Consider the following 18,256-nt stretch of genomic DNA (forward strand, 5'->3'; position numbering starts at 1 on the left):
CTATGAAAAAAGCCTACAGACAAACATCACCTCTCTGGAAATTTCAAAGAACGTAACTGCTGCATATATTGTACCTACCTCAGCCTTGAAAATATACACTGAAAATACACCTCTGTATTACCCCCAAAATCACATCTTATTTACCTTGACCAAGGATATCTGCAATTGAACTCTGGACTTATACACAGAGATCTGGGCTCACTTAATTCCAGCCTCTACCACTTACTAGTGCCAGAACGAGTACATTTAATCTTTAAAACAGAGAAAACTGAAAATAAATTCATTTCAAAACTTTTCTCAGGTAAACCATTTCTCAAAAACTAAGTATTCTGAGTTCATAAACTAAAAAGTTCAAATGAAAATACTTTATTCAGAGAATTTCGAACACTATAAAGGTGTTCCAGGGATTCCGAAAATAATTTGAAATACATATAATGAAGTGTTTTTAAAATCATAATGAGAAGTGGTAAGAATATATAAACATTTACTTATTTAAAACCAACAAAGGGGCACCTGGGTGGCTCAGTCAGTTAAGCATCTGTCTTTGGCTCAGGTCATGATCCTGGGGTCCTGAGATTGAGCCCCACGTCAGGCTCTCTGCTCGGCAGGGAGTCTGCTTCTCCCTCTCCTCACCCCTACCCCTGCTCGTGCTCTCTCTTGCTATCTCTCTCAAATAAATAAAATCTTAAAAAAATAATAAATAAATAAAACCAACAAAAACTGTTTGTGCTGACAGGTTAGCTGATGCAAACACAAGGCATACATATATATATTTTTGTTTTAGTCATTCTAGATTTTAGAATAAATTATGCTACATTTTTGATGCTCCTTGTCCAAATTTTAAACTCTGATAGAGTATTTGTTAGATACTTAAAAGAGAATAAGAGGAAATTTGATTTAAACTCTTTGGTTTAGTTTACTCCAAGAAAAAAGAACACATGAAATTTCTATTAACTGCTCAAACTTTAAGCTTTAAGTATATGGCTGAATCAGGATTCTCTATACTCCATCAAGTAAGAATAAAAAATACAGCTGGATGCTGAGATCACCCCATAGTATAATACCCCATACTACCAATTGGTCAAAAAAGTCCATTTTTTTTAAATTAATTAATTTTTGAGAGAGTGAGAGAGCCAGTGAGCGAGCAAGCATGTGGGGTGTGGAGAGCAGAGGGAGAGAGTCTTAAGCAGACTCCACACTCAGTGCAGAGCCCAATGCAGCGCTTGTTCTCACGTCCCTGAGATCCTGACCTGAGCCCAAACCAAGAGTCAGACACCTAATGACTGCCCCACCCAGGCACCCCAAAAAATTACATTCTCACATTATAAATTTGATCCAAGACTAAACGTATACTATTAAAATCCTACTTAGCTTCAAATACCGGAATTCAATAAAAGTTAAAAGTCAGCTGAAAAGATGATTTAGTTGCTTAAATTTTGGAAACATTCCTCTGGGTCATATAGTTTAGATCTCTCCTATACTGATTTGCTTAGCAGAAAAGCAAAAGAAAACAGTAAAAAGATTTTACTTCATGTATAAAATTCCTTTTATATCTATTGACTATATTAACTTAAAAACAAACATTGTTTTATTATTGTAAATTAAATGGATTATCCTATCCTTCACATTTTCAAAAATCTAAAATTGCTACATTTTAGTAGAGTTAATAAACTTCTCAAATAACAGACTACCTGCAGAAATATTCAATTTTTTTTTGAAATATTCAACTTTTAACAAGTGGATGAAAAGCCAAATATCATCATCCAAGTCTTATGGTGACTATAAATATTTATAGTGCCAAAAACTATATGACTGTTGAGGGTAATATTGCCATTAAAAATGAGTCTGTTACATTAAGAAGAATTTTTCATGCTGGTGATTTTACACAATTTTATTTAAAGATTTTATTTATTAGAGAGAGACACAGAGAGAGAGGGAACACACACAGGGGGAGTGGGAGAGGGAGAGGCAGCAGGGAGCCCGATGTAGGACTCGATCCCAAGGTCCTGAGCCAAAGGCAAACGCTTAACAACTGAGCCACCCAGGTGCCCAGATTTTACACAATCTGTAAAGAATAGATATTATAATCACTAACTCTTTCGGCTCAATACTGCCAAATAGATAAATCCCCCAATTTTATTTCCATTAATAAAATTATAAAGTAGGAATAAAGAAATAAAAACAGGTCATGGCCACAAAAGAAAAAATATGAAATAAATAGCAACCCCTTTTTCTAGGCTTCATGTAAGACCACACTAGACCTCACAGTGTATCCTTAAGTCTGTCCAGTACAAGTTGTCTCATCAGTTGAACCCATAGAGGTAGATATTTACTATAGCGATCAAACCTGAATGTATCTGCAACAGTTACAAAGGAAACAAAAGAATTGTTGCTTCTTGTACAAGTTAAATGTAGACTGTATGTAGATACAGTCTGACAGCAACAGCTAAACTCAGACTACACATAAAACAGACTATTAAGTTTACTTATACCACACCTAGCACCCATAGAAAGAACGGCCAAGAGCTCCTTGGAGAAACAGCTGATTCCAAGTTTGGAGCAGAAAACGTAAATGATAAATCAAAAACATCTTGTTATACCACAAAGCAAAGAAGCTGGGAGAGTTTAGCAGTGCTGTGTCAAAAAGGATTTGATAGCCAGCCTAAATAAGTTCCAATGGGCCAAAGAAAGACAAGCAGACATTTACAGACCTCATGATAGAAGTGCACAACACTGCCACGAAAAAGTCTTGCCCCACTCCATCCTACCTCTAAAGTACTGAACCTGAATCTCATTAGGCCTCTACTGACTACCAATTTATGGGATATAAAAGGTACAGAGAACACACTGACACTACAGGGATGCAGTTAGTTAAATCCACACTGGGAAATTTCTTACGAAACCATTAGGTTTAAAAAAGGGGGGGTAGGCTGGGTGGCACTGTTGGTTAAGCATCTGACTTGATTTCAACTCAGGTCATGATCTCAGGGTCACGAGATTCAGCATCACACTGGGCTCTGCGCTGGGTATGGAGACTGTTTAAATTCATTCTCTCCCTCTCCAAAAAAAAGGGGGGGGAGGAGAGGAGGGTGTTGCTGACATACAGGAGGGAGCCATGGAATCAAAAGGATCTAAGAGACCGCTTAAACCAAGCACATACTGACCTTACTTAGGTCCTGATTACAACAAACTACAGTAAGTGGTTATTTCATTAAAACTGAAAATTTATATAACAAAAGGGAGAAATGCACTGACAAAATGTATGAAATTAAGGATTTTTAATGTAATTTTTAAAGGAATCCTTATCTTTTAAAATACATACTAAAATATTTACAGATGAAATGCTCTGATGTTTGACTTCCTTCAAAATAATCTAGGAAGTGGTAAAACAAGACTATGTACTGCAGGCTCATTATACTATTCTCTCTACTTCTGAGTGTTTATACAATTTACCATTAAAATAAAATTTTAAAGAAGGACCCTACAACACCATTTTAGGAAACTACATGTACTCTCACTGGCTTTCTGTGCCCTCAAATATTCACTATAATAATTCTCTGAATCAAAGCAACTTTTCTCTCTCACTTAACCTGAAGTAAAGCAAGCTGTTCTGTATTATCTTCAAGGCTTTTCTTAAAGTTAACAGGTGACCAAAATCTTGAGCTTTGAAATGAAAGAAGCCTGGTTCAAAGTATTAAACACATTTAATTAAAAAATGAAGTGTCTGTTCCTAAAACTAGATGCAATCATTTAAAAATTAAGCTCTTATTTGGGGCGCCTGGGTGGCTCAGTCAGTTAAGTGTCCAACTCTTGAACTCAGCTCAGGTCTTGATCTCACCATCGTTGAGTTCGAGCCCCATGTTGGGCTCCATGCCCAGTGTGGAGCCCACTTAAAAATAAATATATAAATACATGAAATTAAAATAACAAAATTACACTGTTTTGAGTAAAGCTATTAAAAACATAACTGGTCTATTAAACATTAATATTCCTTTCCCAAATGTTTATGATCCTCTAAATAATTTTATATTTATATTATGTAAATTGTTATGTAAATATAAATATATTTATGTAAAATTTATAGCATACAACAAAAGTATCAGTTGAATAAACAGAAATGAGTTTTGAACCAAGTTATTTATCTTACCTACTCAAAAGCACCCCATATTAATAGAAAAGATTAAGGAATAGACGTACTTCTAAACCAAGTGTAGAACGTAAATGCTTATTCACAACTTCCTTAAGTAATGGTAAAGAGGACTTGTTTAGAGAAATAATTAATCAATCTTACCAAATTAGAAGGAACAGACACCTTTGGAAATAATTTTTTGAGAACTTCTTTAGCTTCTAATTCAATTGCTTCCACATGTTGTTGTCTTTCCTAAAGCAGAAGATGAACCAAGTCAAACTTACAAGATTGTAGAATTAAAAAAAAAAAGTCTTTCAAGCTCTAAGGGAGGAAAAAGTCACAGTATTTTAAAAATTCATCTTAATACTGACAAAAGCTAAAACTTCTTATTTTGAAAATCTTAAAATGCTTCCATAAGAAAAAATCTGCAAAATCTCTAAAGCATCCTAAATAATGTCTGAAATTAAGCCAAGGCAGTATCTGATAATACAGACATTTTCCTTGCTGTTAGAAATCAAGTGATTTGCCCTTCTAGAAACAATGCAAAAAACAAACAAGAACAAAAAAATTAAAAATACACTTCCTAAGCTAAAACTTAAACTACATGCAAAAAAACATCTACCTAGGCAACATAACTGAAGCTTACTGGCTGGCAAATCTCTCTCTATAAAAAAAAATGCATCACTGATTGACTGTAACACCATGGGATTAAAATGGCAACTTTCACATTTCCAGCTTCAAGGTCAAGTGACATTACAAAGAAAAAAAATAAAAAGGCCATCAAAATTTGATGGGTGGTACATATGAGAAAAAGACGAAAGAAAGAGGAAAAACTGATGGCAATTAATTCACCAATACCAAGCATCAAGAAGACTAATTCTGACACTTATAGGGACTCTTGTCAGCTGTAAATTTAAAGGTATTACAAATGCATGTCTAAATTTGGTGATTTTAAAACCAACTATAATGGATATCAATTATTAACTCAAAATCATGGTTTGTCAAAATTAGGGTAATGACTTGATCACACGCAAAATAAAAATCTAATAGTCCAACTACCTCTACAAAATTAAAAAAAATGACACCCAAAAACTGCACATCTAAACCAAGCCAAGAAAAAAACACTTGTGAAGTTCAACAGGTGACAAGAAGGCAAGCGAGCTAGCAACATCTCAACCTTATCTTTCCCGCGCCATTTAAATGTGACCTTTGAAATCCATTACTGATTTAAGATGCATACACATCAATTTAGAAAATCTAAACATGAAAATCTAAAATTACACAATAAAAAGCTAGAGATTAATCACATTCTGAACACACAAAAAAAACTTTATTCAAGATTAGTGGCAGTATTTTACTAGATGTTTTAATGGAGTATTTTCAGTGATTCAATGAAGTCCACTATTTTTCAGAAATACACCTAACTGCATAAGATACATTCATTCAAGGAAAATGATTAACTGCTAATTCAGAATTAATTCACAATTAAGAGGTCATTTTTATCATCTGACCATAGAAAGTGGTAGAACAATCACTAAAGAAAAACAGGAAGAGAGCACTGTGCAACGAAGTTTTTTGGAAACTTTCCAAGGGAAAAAGAATCTAAGTAAAAGAAATGTGTCTAATTTATAACAAGAGGCAGAAAAATGAGAAGTTAATTTTGATTTGTACTAATTTTGCTAAAAAGTTTCCATCTAGTTTGGTAGTTTGGTTGTGGATAGCACTTTCCATTCCACTTTAATACCTGGAAAAGATCTAATATTAAAAACTGCTATTTTTATCTAAGTGTAATATTTATGAAGTATCTTTCATGTGAACCTATCATTTATAGTAGCTCAAGAGTACTTACTACTTTAAAGATAATCTTGAAAAAGCAGTGTATCACACTCTCTTACATTTTAGATAAAGTTATTGTTACTTATTTCTATCATCTAAAACACTAAAGGAGTTCTACATAGTTCTTTCTCCTTCCAGCATAACTTACGGTTCTGAGTCTATCAACATCACTTTACCCCTAGCCTATCTGAAAACAGTCTAAATTCCATTAAAATAGAGAAAGACTGTAAATTCTCTGTAGATCATTAGCTATGCAAGAAGCCACCATGCACTTGGTGTTGAGTTTTGAAATAAGGGTCAATTTTTATACTCATCGCCAAGCATATGATGAAACATGGATAAATTCTAGTTCTCTTTTGGAAACAATTTGCAAGAATGCCTAGAACAGGTGCCTATAATTTCTTGCCAGAATGGCATGATATTAAGTAAGGGATTCACATTTAATGCAGTCTCATGAACAAAATAAAAGCTACAAAGGCAGGTGTTAACAGTGAAAAACAAGATAACAGAAACAACCAGAAACTACACCAGAACCCCCCTGCTAATGGAACTGACTGCAACCACTCACAATAAAACAATAATGTTCTACCTACCTGGCCTCATTTATTCTTTTCCCTGGCCTAGATTTCTCTAGTCCCAATATCTGCCACCTGTCTCAAATTTAGGTTTTAGTGAAAATTAAGGCAGGTGAATAGGTTCAGAAGTAAATATAAATCTATTACACTAGAGGAAAAATAATGACAATCATTTATTTGATTAAAAAAACCTTATAGAAACTATTCTACTTAAAAAAGTCCTTCAAATGTCATTAAGACCTACATTTAAAATTCAACAGATTACCATCGTCCACAAAATACTTATAGAATGCTCAACTAAATCACATAATTAACTTTATTAACCCATCTACAAAATTCAATACTCCCATTCACATTTATTCTTGGTAGAAATTTTCAAAATGCTTGACTGAACCAGCACATTCGTTTGTCTCCATCTTTAAAAACAACTCTTCTCAATTATAAGTCATTAAGTCTTCTAACCCATGAACAACTTGAACTCATGGAGAGTATCTTCTATTGTTTTGAAGACAGAGGGAGCTATATGTATGTTTCAGGAGTACTTTACATACTCAATACTCAGGTCAAGAGAATTATCCCTTCTATTAATATTCCATACTAAACGTAACACAGGCCTCATTACTGTCCAGCCACTTCAAAACCTAAAGTTTAATTTTAACTCTACCTCTTCTAAGGAACCACCCAGAATTGATCCCTTTCCTTCCCTGTACTTAACACTTTGATCATTTTCTACCTTGTATGAGTCATCTTGGTGTGCCCCAAAGAACCTAGGGGAGTTCGTGTACATCTAGGTATTCAAATGCATTTGTTAATTCAGTTGATTTTTGGGGGCCAGGGTTTTTACCAAAGTGCCCTTAACAAACCCACAAGGCGTACAGTGACAAGAGCTTACACGGGTAGCATAGGTCTCCTGAGATTCTTCAACTTAAAGCAGTAATCACCAAAGCTCAAACAATCAGGTAATCATAACAAACTGCATGTTCAAAATTAAAGCTTCAAAGAGTAGATGAAAAAGCAGAGATGACAGAGATGATAAATGTGGATGATAAGGAGATTTTATATTTAAATTGCAGTAAAATTAAATGCTTTAGTCTGATTTTAAGACAAGCTGCAGATTTTCTCTGTTCAGTGGATTGCTTCTAGGAGTTAGCATTACAACCTTGGAAGTCTTGTTCACTTTGTCCTGCAGCATTTTTTCAGTTGATGCCAATGCTTCCATTGCTTCCCAGTTTTTCTCCCGAAGGTCCTAATCATTTTTAGAAAGAATGATTTCAGTTTATCCATTATTGAAAGATTTTTGCTTTTTTACTTCATCAGTATTTTGCACTGCATTTAAATGCTGGTTACTGCAAAATTATTTCAATGGGAAATATGTATATTAGCAAAAAAATAAAAAGCAATGTTTAGAAGTCTGAATGAGAAAATAAAGATGCCCACTTCCCATGTTTTAGTATACACACCAGATATGCCAGCTATAGAGTAATTACTGTGCACATGTGACAAAGAAGAAAGCATTCAAAAGTAAACACAAACCAAGATAAAAATATGATTTCAGGTACACCAAATATTAGGGGATTAAGGACAGGGCAAATACACAAGTACTGCAAAAAGCTTTACATGTGATTCTTAATCAAGGCCCATTATCACTCAGACTTTCCACTGCAGCGTCACATTTTTTCCTCTACATAGGTTTTATGGAATTAACGCATTTCGAGTCTACCTAGGAATAACAGAGTCACTCCCTGTGCCTGCCCATCTCTTTTGGCATGGTCAAATGTGTATGCCATAAAGCAACCTGACATGAATGTATGAGCTACTTGATCGAGGCTGAAAACAGGGAGGCTGGAAAGCTAAAAACCACATTCTCTTGGAAGAGAAACAGAAGTCATTGGAAACTGAAAGATCTATTTTAACAGCATTTCATTAGCAAATACCAGTAAGGACAATCTGCTATATTTGTCTTTCTTCAGATTTAGAAATCTAAAGAGTAAATTAAAAACAAATAAAAAGCCAATAATCACCATTTCCTGAATGCCTACTTATGTGCCCAACACTGAACTTGGTGCTTCCCATAAATTCTCATTAATCTTCCCAAAAACCCTAAGAGGTGTTTACTCCCATTTTATAGATGGGGAAACCACAGCTGGGGTAGGTTAAGAAATCTGGCCAAATATACACAGCCAGGGTAGGGGCCGAACTAGAATGGACTGACGCCGCAATCGGCTGGCTCTTTTCACACACTCCAGTGCCTGCAGCAATGCTGCAGTGTTAGACTCATTTCACTATGGCCTCCACATCTCAGAATCCAGGTAATAAAACACAGTGAACATGTTAGCAGGTTTGCCTCGGGTTTTGTGCCAAGCGATGCTGTTAGGAACGTTACACAAACATACAAAGGGCAATTCACATACCTAATTTTGACAAACTCAGGGGTGCAAGTACATGTCAACTTGTTAAATTAACAAATTAATGCAAACTTTGAAAAATTAAACTTTCATTAGAAAACACATATCAATTTCCTACCAATATACCCTTAAGAGATTTCAGTAACATTTTTACCTTGCTCAAGTCTTAGCAATCATACTTTTATGTGCAAAAATTCCTTCTCTAACAAGAATGTTTGGATTCTACTTACAGGTATCACCCTCTGGTCAGAGAGAATTCGAGGAAATCACCTAAATTCACGATCTGTCTATTCAGTAAAAGTATTAGGACTTAAATTTCTTAGGGCACTATCTCTTCCCATTCTAGTATAAATGTTCTGAGGTCCCTAACATGCTTAAATTACCAAAAATTTGAACCATCTGTTAGTTTAAAAGAGGTTCCAGAAGGCTCTGAAAAAACTAATTACTAAAAATACTAGGTTTCAATAGTGGGTTACTTTTAATTTACAAAAAGGCTAGCCCAGTCAAATTAAAAGGAGATGCCACTGATTTTAAAGTACTGAGATGAAAAAATAATTTTTTCAAATAAAAGTTCAACAGAAAGTCAGTTGTATTTTAAAAAAATTAAAAATCTGAACCTTTAATAATTATAGTTTCAATATCTAAAATGATAGAAGTATACAAATTAGTCTTTTCATTTATTCATTAATATCTGTTCTCCAATAAAATTACTCTAATAATTCTCTCAAAAAAGGTACACACAAAATAGTACTTTCTTAGAAATATTAAGAAAACTACAAAAGTAAATTTTTTAAAAATGGTGAAGCATACTTCATTTCAGTGAAGTAATAAAAAGAAAAGCTTTATTCTGACAAAGATTTGCTTACATTGTTTTTCTTCCTCTGGTGTTCAACAGCCTCCTTCAAAGAATCTAACTCATTCTGAAGAACAGTTATTTCTTTCTCTCTTTCTGAAATTCTAAACCAGAACATGAATACACATAGCAACATTTTAGGTAAACAGTGAACATGGTATTTATTACTACAAAATAAAAACAGCAAGTAGATGATGCTTTGCAAAATGTATTAACTTAAAAGGCAAACTCTTTTAAGCTTAGCTATTAACTGTCACCACAGAAAATCTATTTTGTGATGCATTCTTATTTTCAAAAATGACTTTTACAATATGGCATGCTGATATTTGTGCTCAAGAGAAATCATCCCCTTAAGAAGCAGTTCATGAATATATGAACTGCTGCAGTTTATAGTTGTTTCTATTTTTATCTGTGGCAGGGAAGTAGCTACTTTCAGAAGAGTGAAAACGGATGTAGACATATTCCCTTCAATATTTTTCCCAAAAGGTAATGAAATCAGTTATGACTTCCTTTAAATGGCTAACCCACAACAAAAGTATAATATTAATGTGAGGAAGGTATCATTTTCATAACATTCTCAGGTTTCAGGTTTTTCTAATTCTAATGCATTAGTTAATTCCCAGAAATGCAGAAAGCAATGGCAAAGATTCACAATTCAATTCTGTTCTAGTTGAGAGCAGGTTGGGTAGAAAGTTAAATTACAAATAGCTCTTAAGAATAAGGCTTATATATAAGAGGTTGGCAAATTAGCGCTCTGGGCCCAAACCACAGTCTTTTTTGGTCTGGCCCTCAAGCCAAGAGTTGATTTTATGCTTTTAAAGAACTGGGGGAAAGAAGCGGGGGGATACAAAACAGAACTCTCTGGCCCACAAAACCTAAAATATTCACTACAGGCCATTTACAGAAAAAGTTTGCTGACCTTTGCTCTGTACAAACTCCAGACTCAATTTACCAGTAAATAATTCTAAACTAGTAAACCAACAACCTTGTAAACGAGTCAAGATAAAGGAATACTTTTTTTTTTTTAAAGATTTTATTTATTTATTTGGAGAGAGAGAATGAGAGATAGAGAGCACGAGAGGGAAGAGGGTCAGAGGGAGAAGCAGACTCCCCGCCGAGCAGAGAGCCCGATGCGGGGCTCGATCCCAGGATCCTGGGATCATGACCTGAGCCGAAGGCAGACACTTAACCGACTGAGCAACCCAGGCGCCCCGAGAATATTTACTTTTTATCACCTAATACACTCAATGTGGTTGACATCTAGAATGTTCAAACATAACCAACTTAGCTGAAAGGACCTTAAATACACCCTCTTAGAGAAAAATACAAGCCAACAATGAAAGAAAAATGCTTCAGTAAAAAAAATGTCTCCTTAAGGGGCACCTGGGTGGCTCAGTCAATTAAGCATCCAACTCTGGGTTTCGGCCCTGGTCATAATCTCAGGGTCATGAGATCGAGACCCACATCAGGCTCCCTGCTGAGCAGGGAGTCTCTGCTTTTCTCCTTCTATGCCCCTCCTCTTTTTCGAGCTTTCTCTAAAATAAATAAATCTGCACCAAAAAATTAAAAAGTCTCTTTAAAAGAAAGCGACCATAGGATCGCCTGGTTGGCTCAGTCAGTTAAGCGTCTGACTCTTGATTTCAGCTGAGGTCACGATCTCAGGGCCGTGAGACTGTGCATGGGGCTGGACATGGAGACTGCTTGGGATTCCCGCTCCCTCTCCCTCTGTCCCTATCCTGTTTCTCAGCTCTCTCTTAAAAACAAAACAAAAAGATAATAAAATTTTTTAAAAAAGCAACCAGAAAGATTGAGATTTGTTTTTTAATGCAGAAGCAGAAACTTATTTGCATCATTCAATTCCACAATGATACCAGATAATTTAAGGTAAATAAGTAAAGCCTTAAATATATATTTTAACTTTGTTTTCTAAAGTCCTAAAAACCTCAAGATCTCCCTCAACAAACTCCAAATACCATAAAAATGTACAGCAGTTTGGCCAAGGGCACAGCTAAATGCCAGTGACCTATAGTTCAAGAAATCAATATAGAATTAGAAAAATTAGGTGCCATTAGAAGTTAAATTCTTATCTGAGAACTGTTTAGCACATAAAAACGATTACCACTTTCCAAACTGTGAATCACAATTATTACTTACACTTGTAATAGTTCTTCATGTGAGGGAAAGGATGATGCCTATTAAAAGAGTTAAATGTAATTTCAAAACAAAGTTATTTCTACAAGACTACAAAAAATTAAGCTCTTCCTCAGATATAAATTAACAAAGGTAAAAATACTGCATATTCTGTATGCCTGTCACCAAGTAATTTTAATAAAAATATGTATAAATTTATAAAATGTACTTAGTACTAAATCAAATCTTCCTTGCCACTACATAAACTCTTCATAAACAAGTATTTTATCAATTTCCTACTATGTGTAAAGCACTGAGTTAATGCCCTAAATCTTCCTACTATACAATTCTTATTTGACTATATTAAGCTTCCAAAAGCCAAAAAAAATACCATTAAGATGAAATCAAAAGAAAAAAGACTAAGAAAAGTTAACTTGCATGTAAACAGAAATTTTACATAATATGTGTAAGTACACAGACCTTCACATATAGTATTTACATTCCTTAATGACTACAATCTCCCAAACTGAACTACTATATTATAATCTTCTTGTTGAGAAGAACACATTCTTTGGCCCCTCATAATACTCTCTAGCTTACATATTTTCAGAAAAATCAAACCATATTTTGGTAACATCTTAAAAAAAAAATTATACATTTCCATTCTATTTTTACCAAGCAGAATTATACCTTGAAAAAGTATTTTAAATAGTGGTCAACTATTATTCATAACATTATACATTTCCAAGTTTCTCTCCAATTACTAAATTTGAGGCGGGGGTGTGGTGGGAAATATGGTATACACCTACATTTAAACTGACCTCTATAGGATTTTAACTGACTTGCTAATAAGAAAAGCATTCTGGAGGATGTGAAAACACAGATATATAAAAGAGCTGGAATATAGATAGTAATATTATTTGCATATACCTTATAAATTATAGATTACTTTATCTTGGATATGGCATAGCAAATTACTTTTTTTTTTTTTAAGGACATCTTCTAAATACTTATAAATAAAACAAGATACTTTAGTCTCCAGAAAAAGGCAAAATGGTTAAAATACTTACAGACAGTCATGGGTTATATAACTTTTACGACATAAATGAAAGGCAAGCTACCTAATAGTACTTACCTGTTGGTAGTTCTGTTGCTTAAGTTGCTCGATTTCAGATTTGAACATTTTGTTTTCATCCTGTACTTCCTATTTAAACAAAAATTAAACATGAATACCTGCACAGAGATTATTTTCCATATAAATTTTGAAATATAGCATACAAACCAGGGAAATTCTAAAATAGTTTTTTTAAAGTGATCATTTTAAAAGTAATAAGCCCTATATTAAAACACAGTGTAAATTAATCTTGTCATTTGCAACGAGAGGTAGATAGAACTAGAGAGTATTATGCTAAGCAAAATAAGTCAATCAGAGAAAGACAATTATCATATCATCTCACTGATATGAGGAATCTGAGAAACAAGACAGAGGATCACAGGGGAAGGGAGGGAAAAATCAAACAAGATGAAACCAGAGAGGGAGACAAACCATAAGAGACTCTTAACCTCAGGAAACAAACTGAGGGTTGCTGGAGTGGAGGGGCGTGGGAGGGATGGGGTGGCTGGGTGATAGACACTGGGGAGGGTATGTGCTATCGTCAGCACTGTGAATTGTTTAAGACTGATGAATCACAGACCTGTACCCCTGAAACAAATAATACATTATATGTTAAATATATATAAACAAATAAATAAATTAGAATAAATTATTCAGTACCAATCTGGGAGTATGTCTCAATGGAAGAAAACAGAATCCAGAAACAAATCCAAATACCTCTAAGAATTTAGTATAGGGTGAGGTTTCAGCTCAGCAGGGCAAGTTCTAAGTGACATTTTGGGCTGAATATTTCTCTGTTAACAGGACTGTCCTGTACACTCTAGCATGTTTAGTAGTATCGATGGCCTCCAACCTCTATATGCACTAGCACCCCTCCACCTGCTGTGACAACCAAATATGTCTCCAGACATTGTCCCCTGGAGAGCAGAACCACTGCAGTAAAGTAGTAATGGATTCTTTAATAATGTGGATAACCTTTTTCCCCCCCAAGGTTAAAATGTTATTCTCATAACTTACTAAATTACATATGAATAAGACATCAAACAAAAAAGCAAATTATAAACATATCAAAACGTGAAAATATTTTTATAATCATAGAGTAAGAGATACCTTTCATTCCAAGACTTCTCAGGAAATTACTTATATTTGAGTACATAACAGTTTCAAACTTCCAAAAGCAGGAAGGAAAAACACAAATGAAATAAAAAGAAAAATTTAAGAAAACAAGTCACTTCTTATGTGACAAAAGGTTAATTTCTCTTATTATGTAAAAAAAAAAATTATAATTTGGTAAGAAAAAGTCAACCCAGAAAAAAAATGTGGGAAAAATTAAACGCCAATTAATAGACAAATGAAGTACTTAACTTCTCTCACAATCAATGCAAATTAAAACAATCCAACCATCTTTCAATCATAATACCAAATATTTTCATCTTTGTCAGTGTTGGGAGAGAAAGAAAAGGAAATGGCCCTCTACTGGTGTAAATTTGTTAAAACACTTTTGGAGGGTGATTTGACATTATCTAACAATATTAAAAATGAATCCACTTGGCAGAGAAAGAGAATGTAACAGAACTAACACCTGGAGCCAGAAATGTGAGCAAGAGTGGTTGGAGACTGCAGCTATCTAAATTTTGCTATCATTTCAAATTAATGTTCTGTAAGTATTTTCAATATTAACAACACGGAGATGAGGAGATATGGATTTTCAATTTTAACTACCTCTTTTCAAAAAGAAAAAGAAACTGCATAAAGCTTTGACCCAAAATTTCACTTCCTGGAATTTTAAATACAGATATACTAGCAAAAGTATTGAAAATGCACACACAAGGATATTCACTGTTGTAATAGGAAGCACAACTCTAAATAATCTAGGCAGCCATAAACCAGGACTGGTTAATATAAATGATGGTAGATGCTACAACAGAATACCACAAAGCCATTAAAAGTTGAAGACAGAAATGTGCTTATGTGGAAAGATCTAAAAAACATTAATAATTGAGGGAGAAAAAGCAAATACAAACGTGTGTATAGTTAAATACAGTGTGTTTAAAACAAATACACACAACATATTTTATGAATGGGCACTTTCCTCAAAAGATACACAAATAATTGATAGTTTTCTGAAGAATGAGACCCAGTATCTGGCTAGGAGGAAAGAGTCTCTATCCTATTTTCTTTTGTGGTAGTTAAAATTGTTTAAAATATGCAAAGACAATAATTCACACAATAATTAATTTTAACTAAATATATTCACCTGTAACAGCTTTGTTTTGCTAGAAAGATCACTCTCCCTCTCTTTTAGTATAGTTTCTATTCTCTTCATTTCATTTTCCTTTTCTTTCAACCTAGAATTTTTATAAAGACCTTATATTTAGTTATACACAAAAAAGAACAAACAACCAGACTTCAATATCACCCCCAAGGAAAAACAGATAGCAGAAACAAAGTCTAAAAGCTCTTTCTTCCCAGATTACACCAACTTATAAATTTGTTTTAAAAAAAACATTATTTCCAGAATCACTCAACTCAAAGTACATCATAAAACTGCTGCGGTTTATTTCATAGTTAACATTTCTTAAGTATGGCTTTATCTAGGAAGAAAATCTAAAATCTAAAATAAAAAAAAAAGCCATAATTAGTTGACCCAAGAACTTATAATATGCCCAAGCCTTTATAAAGCGATGCTACATATAAATTAATCTGGTTCTCCCTACCCAACAGATTTAAGTCTTTATCTATCTCATGTGAATCGCAATGCCCTTGTCATCCTAAACAACAGACCTTTAGCATAACACTCAACATTATTAAAATGATCTGTTTATCTATTTCCTCAAGGCATTAGCCATTTCAGTATGGCCGTGCCACAGGGCACAAAACAGATATACTCAGTATCTCTGCTGAATTGAAAGTTATTTTTATCCCACCTTAATGTAGAAAGAACTTCAAAATGTTTATAGGTCTATATGAAAAATGACAAAGAAGCATGCATACACACACACACACGCATACACACACACACACACACACACACACACACAAGTTGGGGGGGAAACCCCAGCAAAACTTAAATACATATTGTTAAGTGAAAGAAGCCATTCTGAAAACCTACATTCTGTAGGACTTCAACTATAAGACATTCTGGAAAAGACAAAATTATGGAGACAGTAATTATGGAGATCAGTGGTAGCCGGAGATTGGGGGTGGTGGGGGTGGCGGCTGGAAGAAGGAAGGGATGAATAGGTAGAGCGAGGAGATTTTTAGGACAGTGAAACTATTTTGTATGATACTGTAATGATGGATACATGTTATTATACATTCCTCAAAACCCACAGAAGAGTGAACCCTAATGGAAACTACGGACTTTAGTTACTAACAATATTTAGACACTGGTTCATCAATTGTAATAAAGGTACCATACTAATGCAAGATAATAACAAGAGAAACAGGGTGGGGGTGGGGGAAAACAGGAACTCTGTACTTTTCTCTCAATTTTCTGTAAACCTAAAATTGCTCCCCGCACCAAATTCTTTTTTTTTTTTTTCAAAAGATTTTATTTATTTGATACAGAGAGCACACAAGCAGCGGGGGAGGGAGAGAGGGAGAGGGTCAAGCCTGGGCTCCAACCCAGGACCCTGAGATCATGACCTGAGTTGAAGGCAGACACTTAATCCACTGCGCCACCCAGGGGCCCCTATTACCTTTTTTAAAAAAGAAAACTGTGATGCAGAAATAGATTTAAAATAACATACTTTAATGAATTATATACCTGCTACAAATGGGCCAGAAATGTGTCTCTAAGCTATAGTAAATGAAACAAAATACCTTGATAATTATACAATGCCCCCATGGTAAACAATTAGCTGTACAAATGAGAATTTTAGTGTCAAGACTAGAGACATCTCCTTTGTCTTCATAAAGACAATGACCTAATATACTCAATGTCTTACTTTTAAAGACACAGTTTCAAAGCATTACTTCTTAAACATCCATAAAGATTGATGGTATCACAGCAGAATCTCTGAAAAATAATTCTATAGCATGCCAAATAGATGAAGTCCAGATATCCTTCTCACCACTGTGAACTGATTTAGTTAGCTTAAATTAAGAGAACAGACTTTTTAAGACAAAAATTTTCTAGGATGAACATCTATTAAGACCGATACCTCCTATGTTGATCAGACTCAATTATTTTTACTCGTTAGCACAGTAACTGGTATGACAACAGATAGCACTCTCCTCAATAATCAAGTTACTTTCTTAGAGATTCAATAATCTTCATCAAAGTTATAACTATGATTATCTTCTGGTTGATGGGTTTGAACGGCTTGGAAAGGATAAAGTCCCCAGGTATCTGAAAGCACTGAAAGAGACTCTTTCATTATACCAAAAGAAACTTATTAGCTTATTTGCCTCTGGACTTTTTCCTAATTTAATAAGAAATGACTAAGAAGAGGGCGCCTGGGTGGCTCAGTTGGTTAAGCGACTGCCTTCGGCTCAGGTCATGATCCTGGAGTCCCGGGATCGAGTCCCGCATCGGGCTCCCTGCTCAGCAGGGAGTCTGCTTCTCCATCTGACCCTCTTCCCTCTCATGCTTTCTATCTCTCATTCTCTCTCTCTCTCAAATAAATAAATAAAATCTTTAAAAAAAAAAAAAAAAGAAATGACTAAGAAGAAACTCATCCTGATATTCAAGTACATTCTGCAAAATAATGAGAAGTTCCTCTTTTAAAATGCTAGCTAAAATTATACTTACACAGTCTCAAGTTCTTCAAATCGTGATGCAGAACATGCCTAAGAAACAGATTCACATTTTTAATTCTAACATCAAAAAGATCAGGTACTACAAAGTACGTATACTATATACAAAACACCAATAAAATAAAAACATAATTATATGTTAAAATTAGGCCATTTATAAAACAAAGATAGAATGAACTTTATTTAACTGAATTTTTTATATCCATTTCTTAAAGGATTACAGATTAATATACCATTTAAACACACATACTTAAGTTTAAGAGTCAATCTGAAAAAGGACAGGAAATGTTTTTAGGCTTAGGTTGACAAATCAGGCAAAAGACTTGACAAAGATAAAATTTAACTTATTTTATCAACAACACAACTATGGTACAATAATTTTTATGGCAAGTAAACTCAGAGAAGATACTAACTTCTTTATTTTCTAGCATGGTAAAAAAGAAACTCCTCATT

The 18,256-nt window shown here is 34.2% G+C and overlaps 1 protein-coding gene across 9 annotated transcripts in view; it reads right to left on the reverse strand.

Moving 5' to 3' along the window:
- KTN1 (kinectin 1) overlaps positions 1–18,256 on the reverse strand; it is a 116,125-nt gene that overhangs the window by 14,175 nt on the left and 83,694 nt on the right. For 5 of the 9 annotated variants that reach the window (XM_028111611.2, XM_028111315.2, XM_028111388.2 and 2 more), the window contains 7 exons: positions 17,799–17,836; positions 15,300–15,390; positions 13,064–13,132; positions 11,953–11,990; positions 9,812–9,902; positions 7,700–7,786; positions 4,292–4,381 (listed from right to left, as the gene is read on the reverse strand). In XM_028111611.2, coding sequence (XP_027967412.2) covers positions 4,292–4,381; positions 7,700–7,786; positions 9,812–9,902; positions 11,953–11,990; positions 13,064–13,132; positions 15,300–15,390; positions 17,799–17,836 — 504 coding nt within the window. The remainder of the gene's footprint in view (positions 1–4,291; positions 4,382–7,699; positions 7,787–9,811; positions 9,903–11,952; positions 11,991–13,063; positions 13,133–15,299; positions 15,391–17,798; positions 17,837–18,256) is intronic. The other 4 variants (XM_088024582.1, XM_088024581.1, XM_028111693.2 and 1 more) reach the window with 1 other exon arrangement.

The sequence above is a fragment of the Eumetopias jubatus genome, unplaced genomic scaffold, assembly GCF_037043125.1.
Source record: "Eumetopias jubatus isolate StellerSeaLion01/CBP00866 unplaced genomic scaffold, mEumJub1_p1.0 scaffold_7, whole genome shotgun sequence".
NCBI lineage: Eukaryota > Metazoa > Chordata > Mammalia > Carnivora > Otariidae > Eumetopias > Eumetopias jubatus.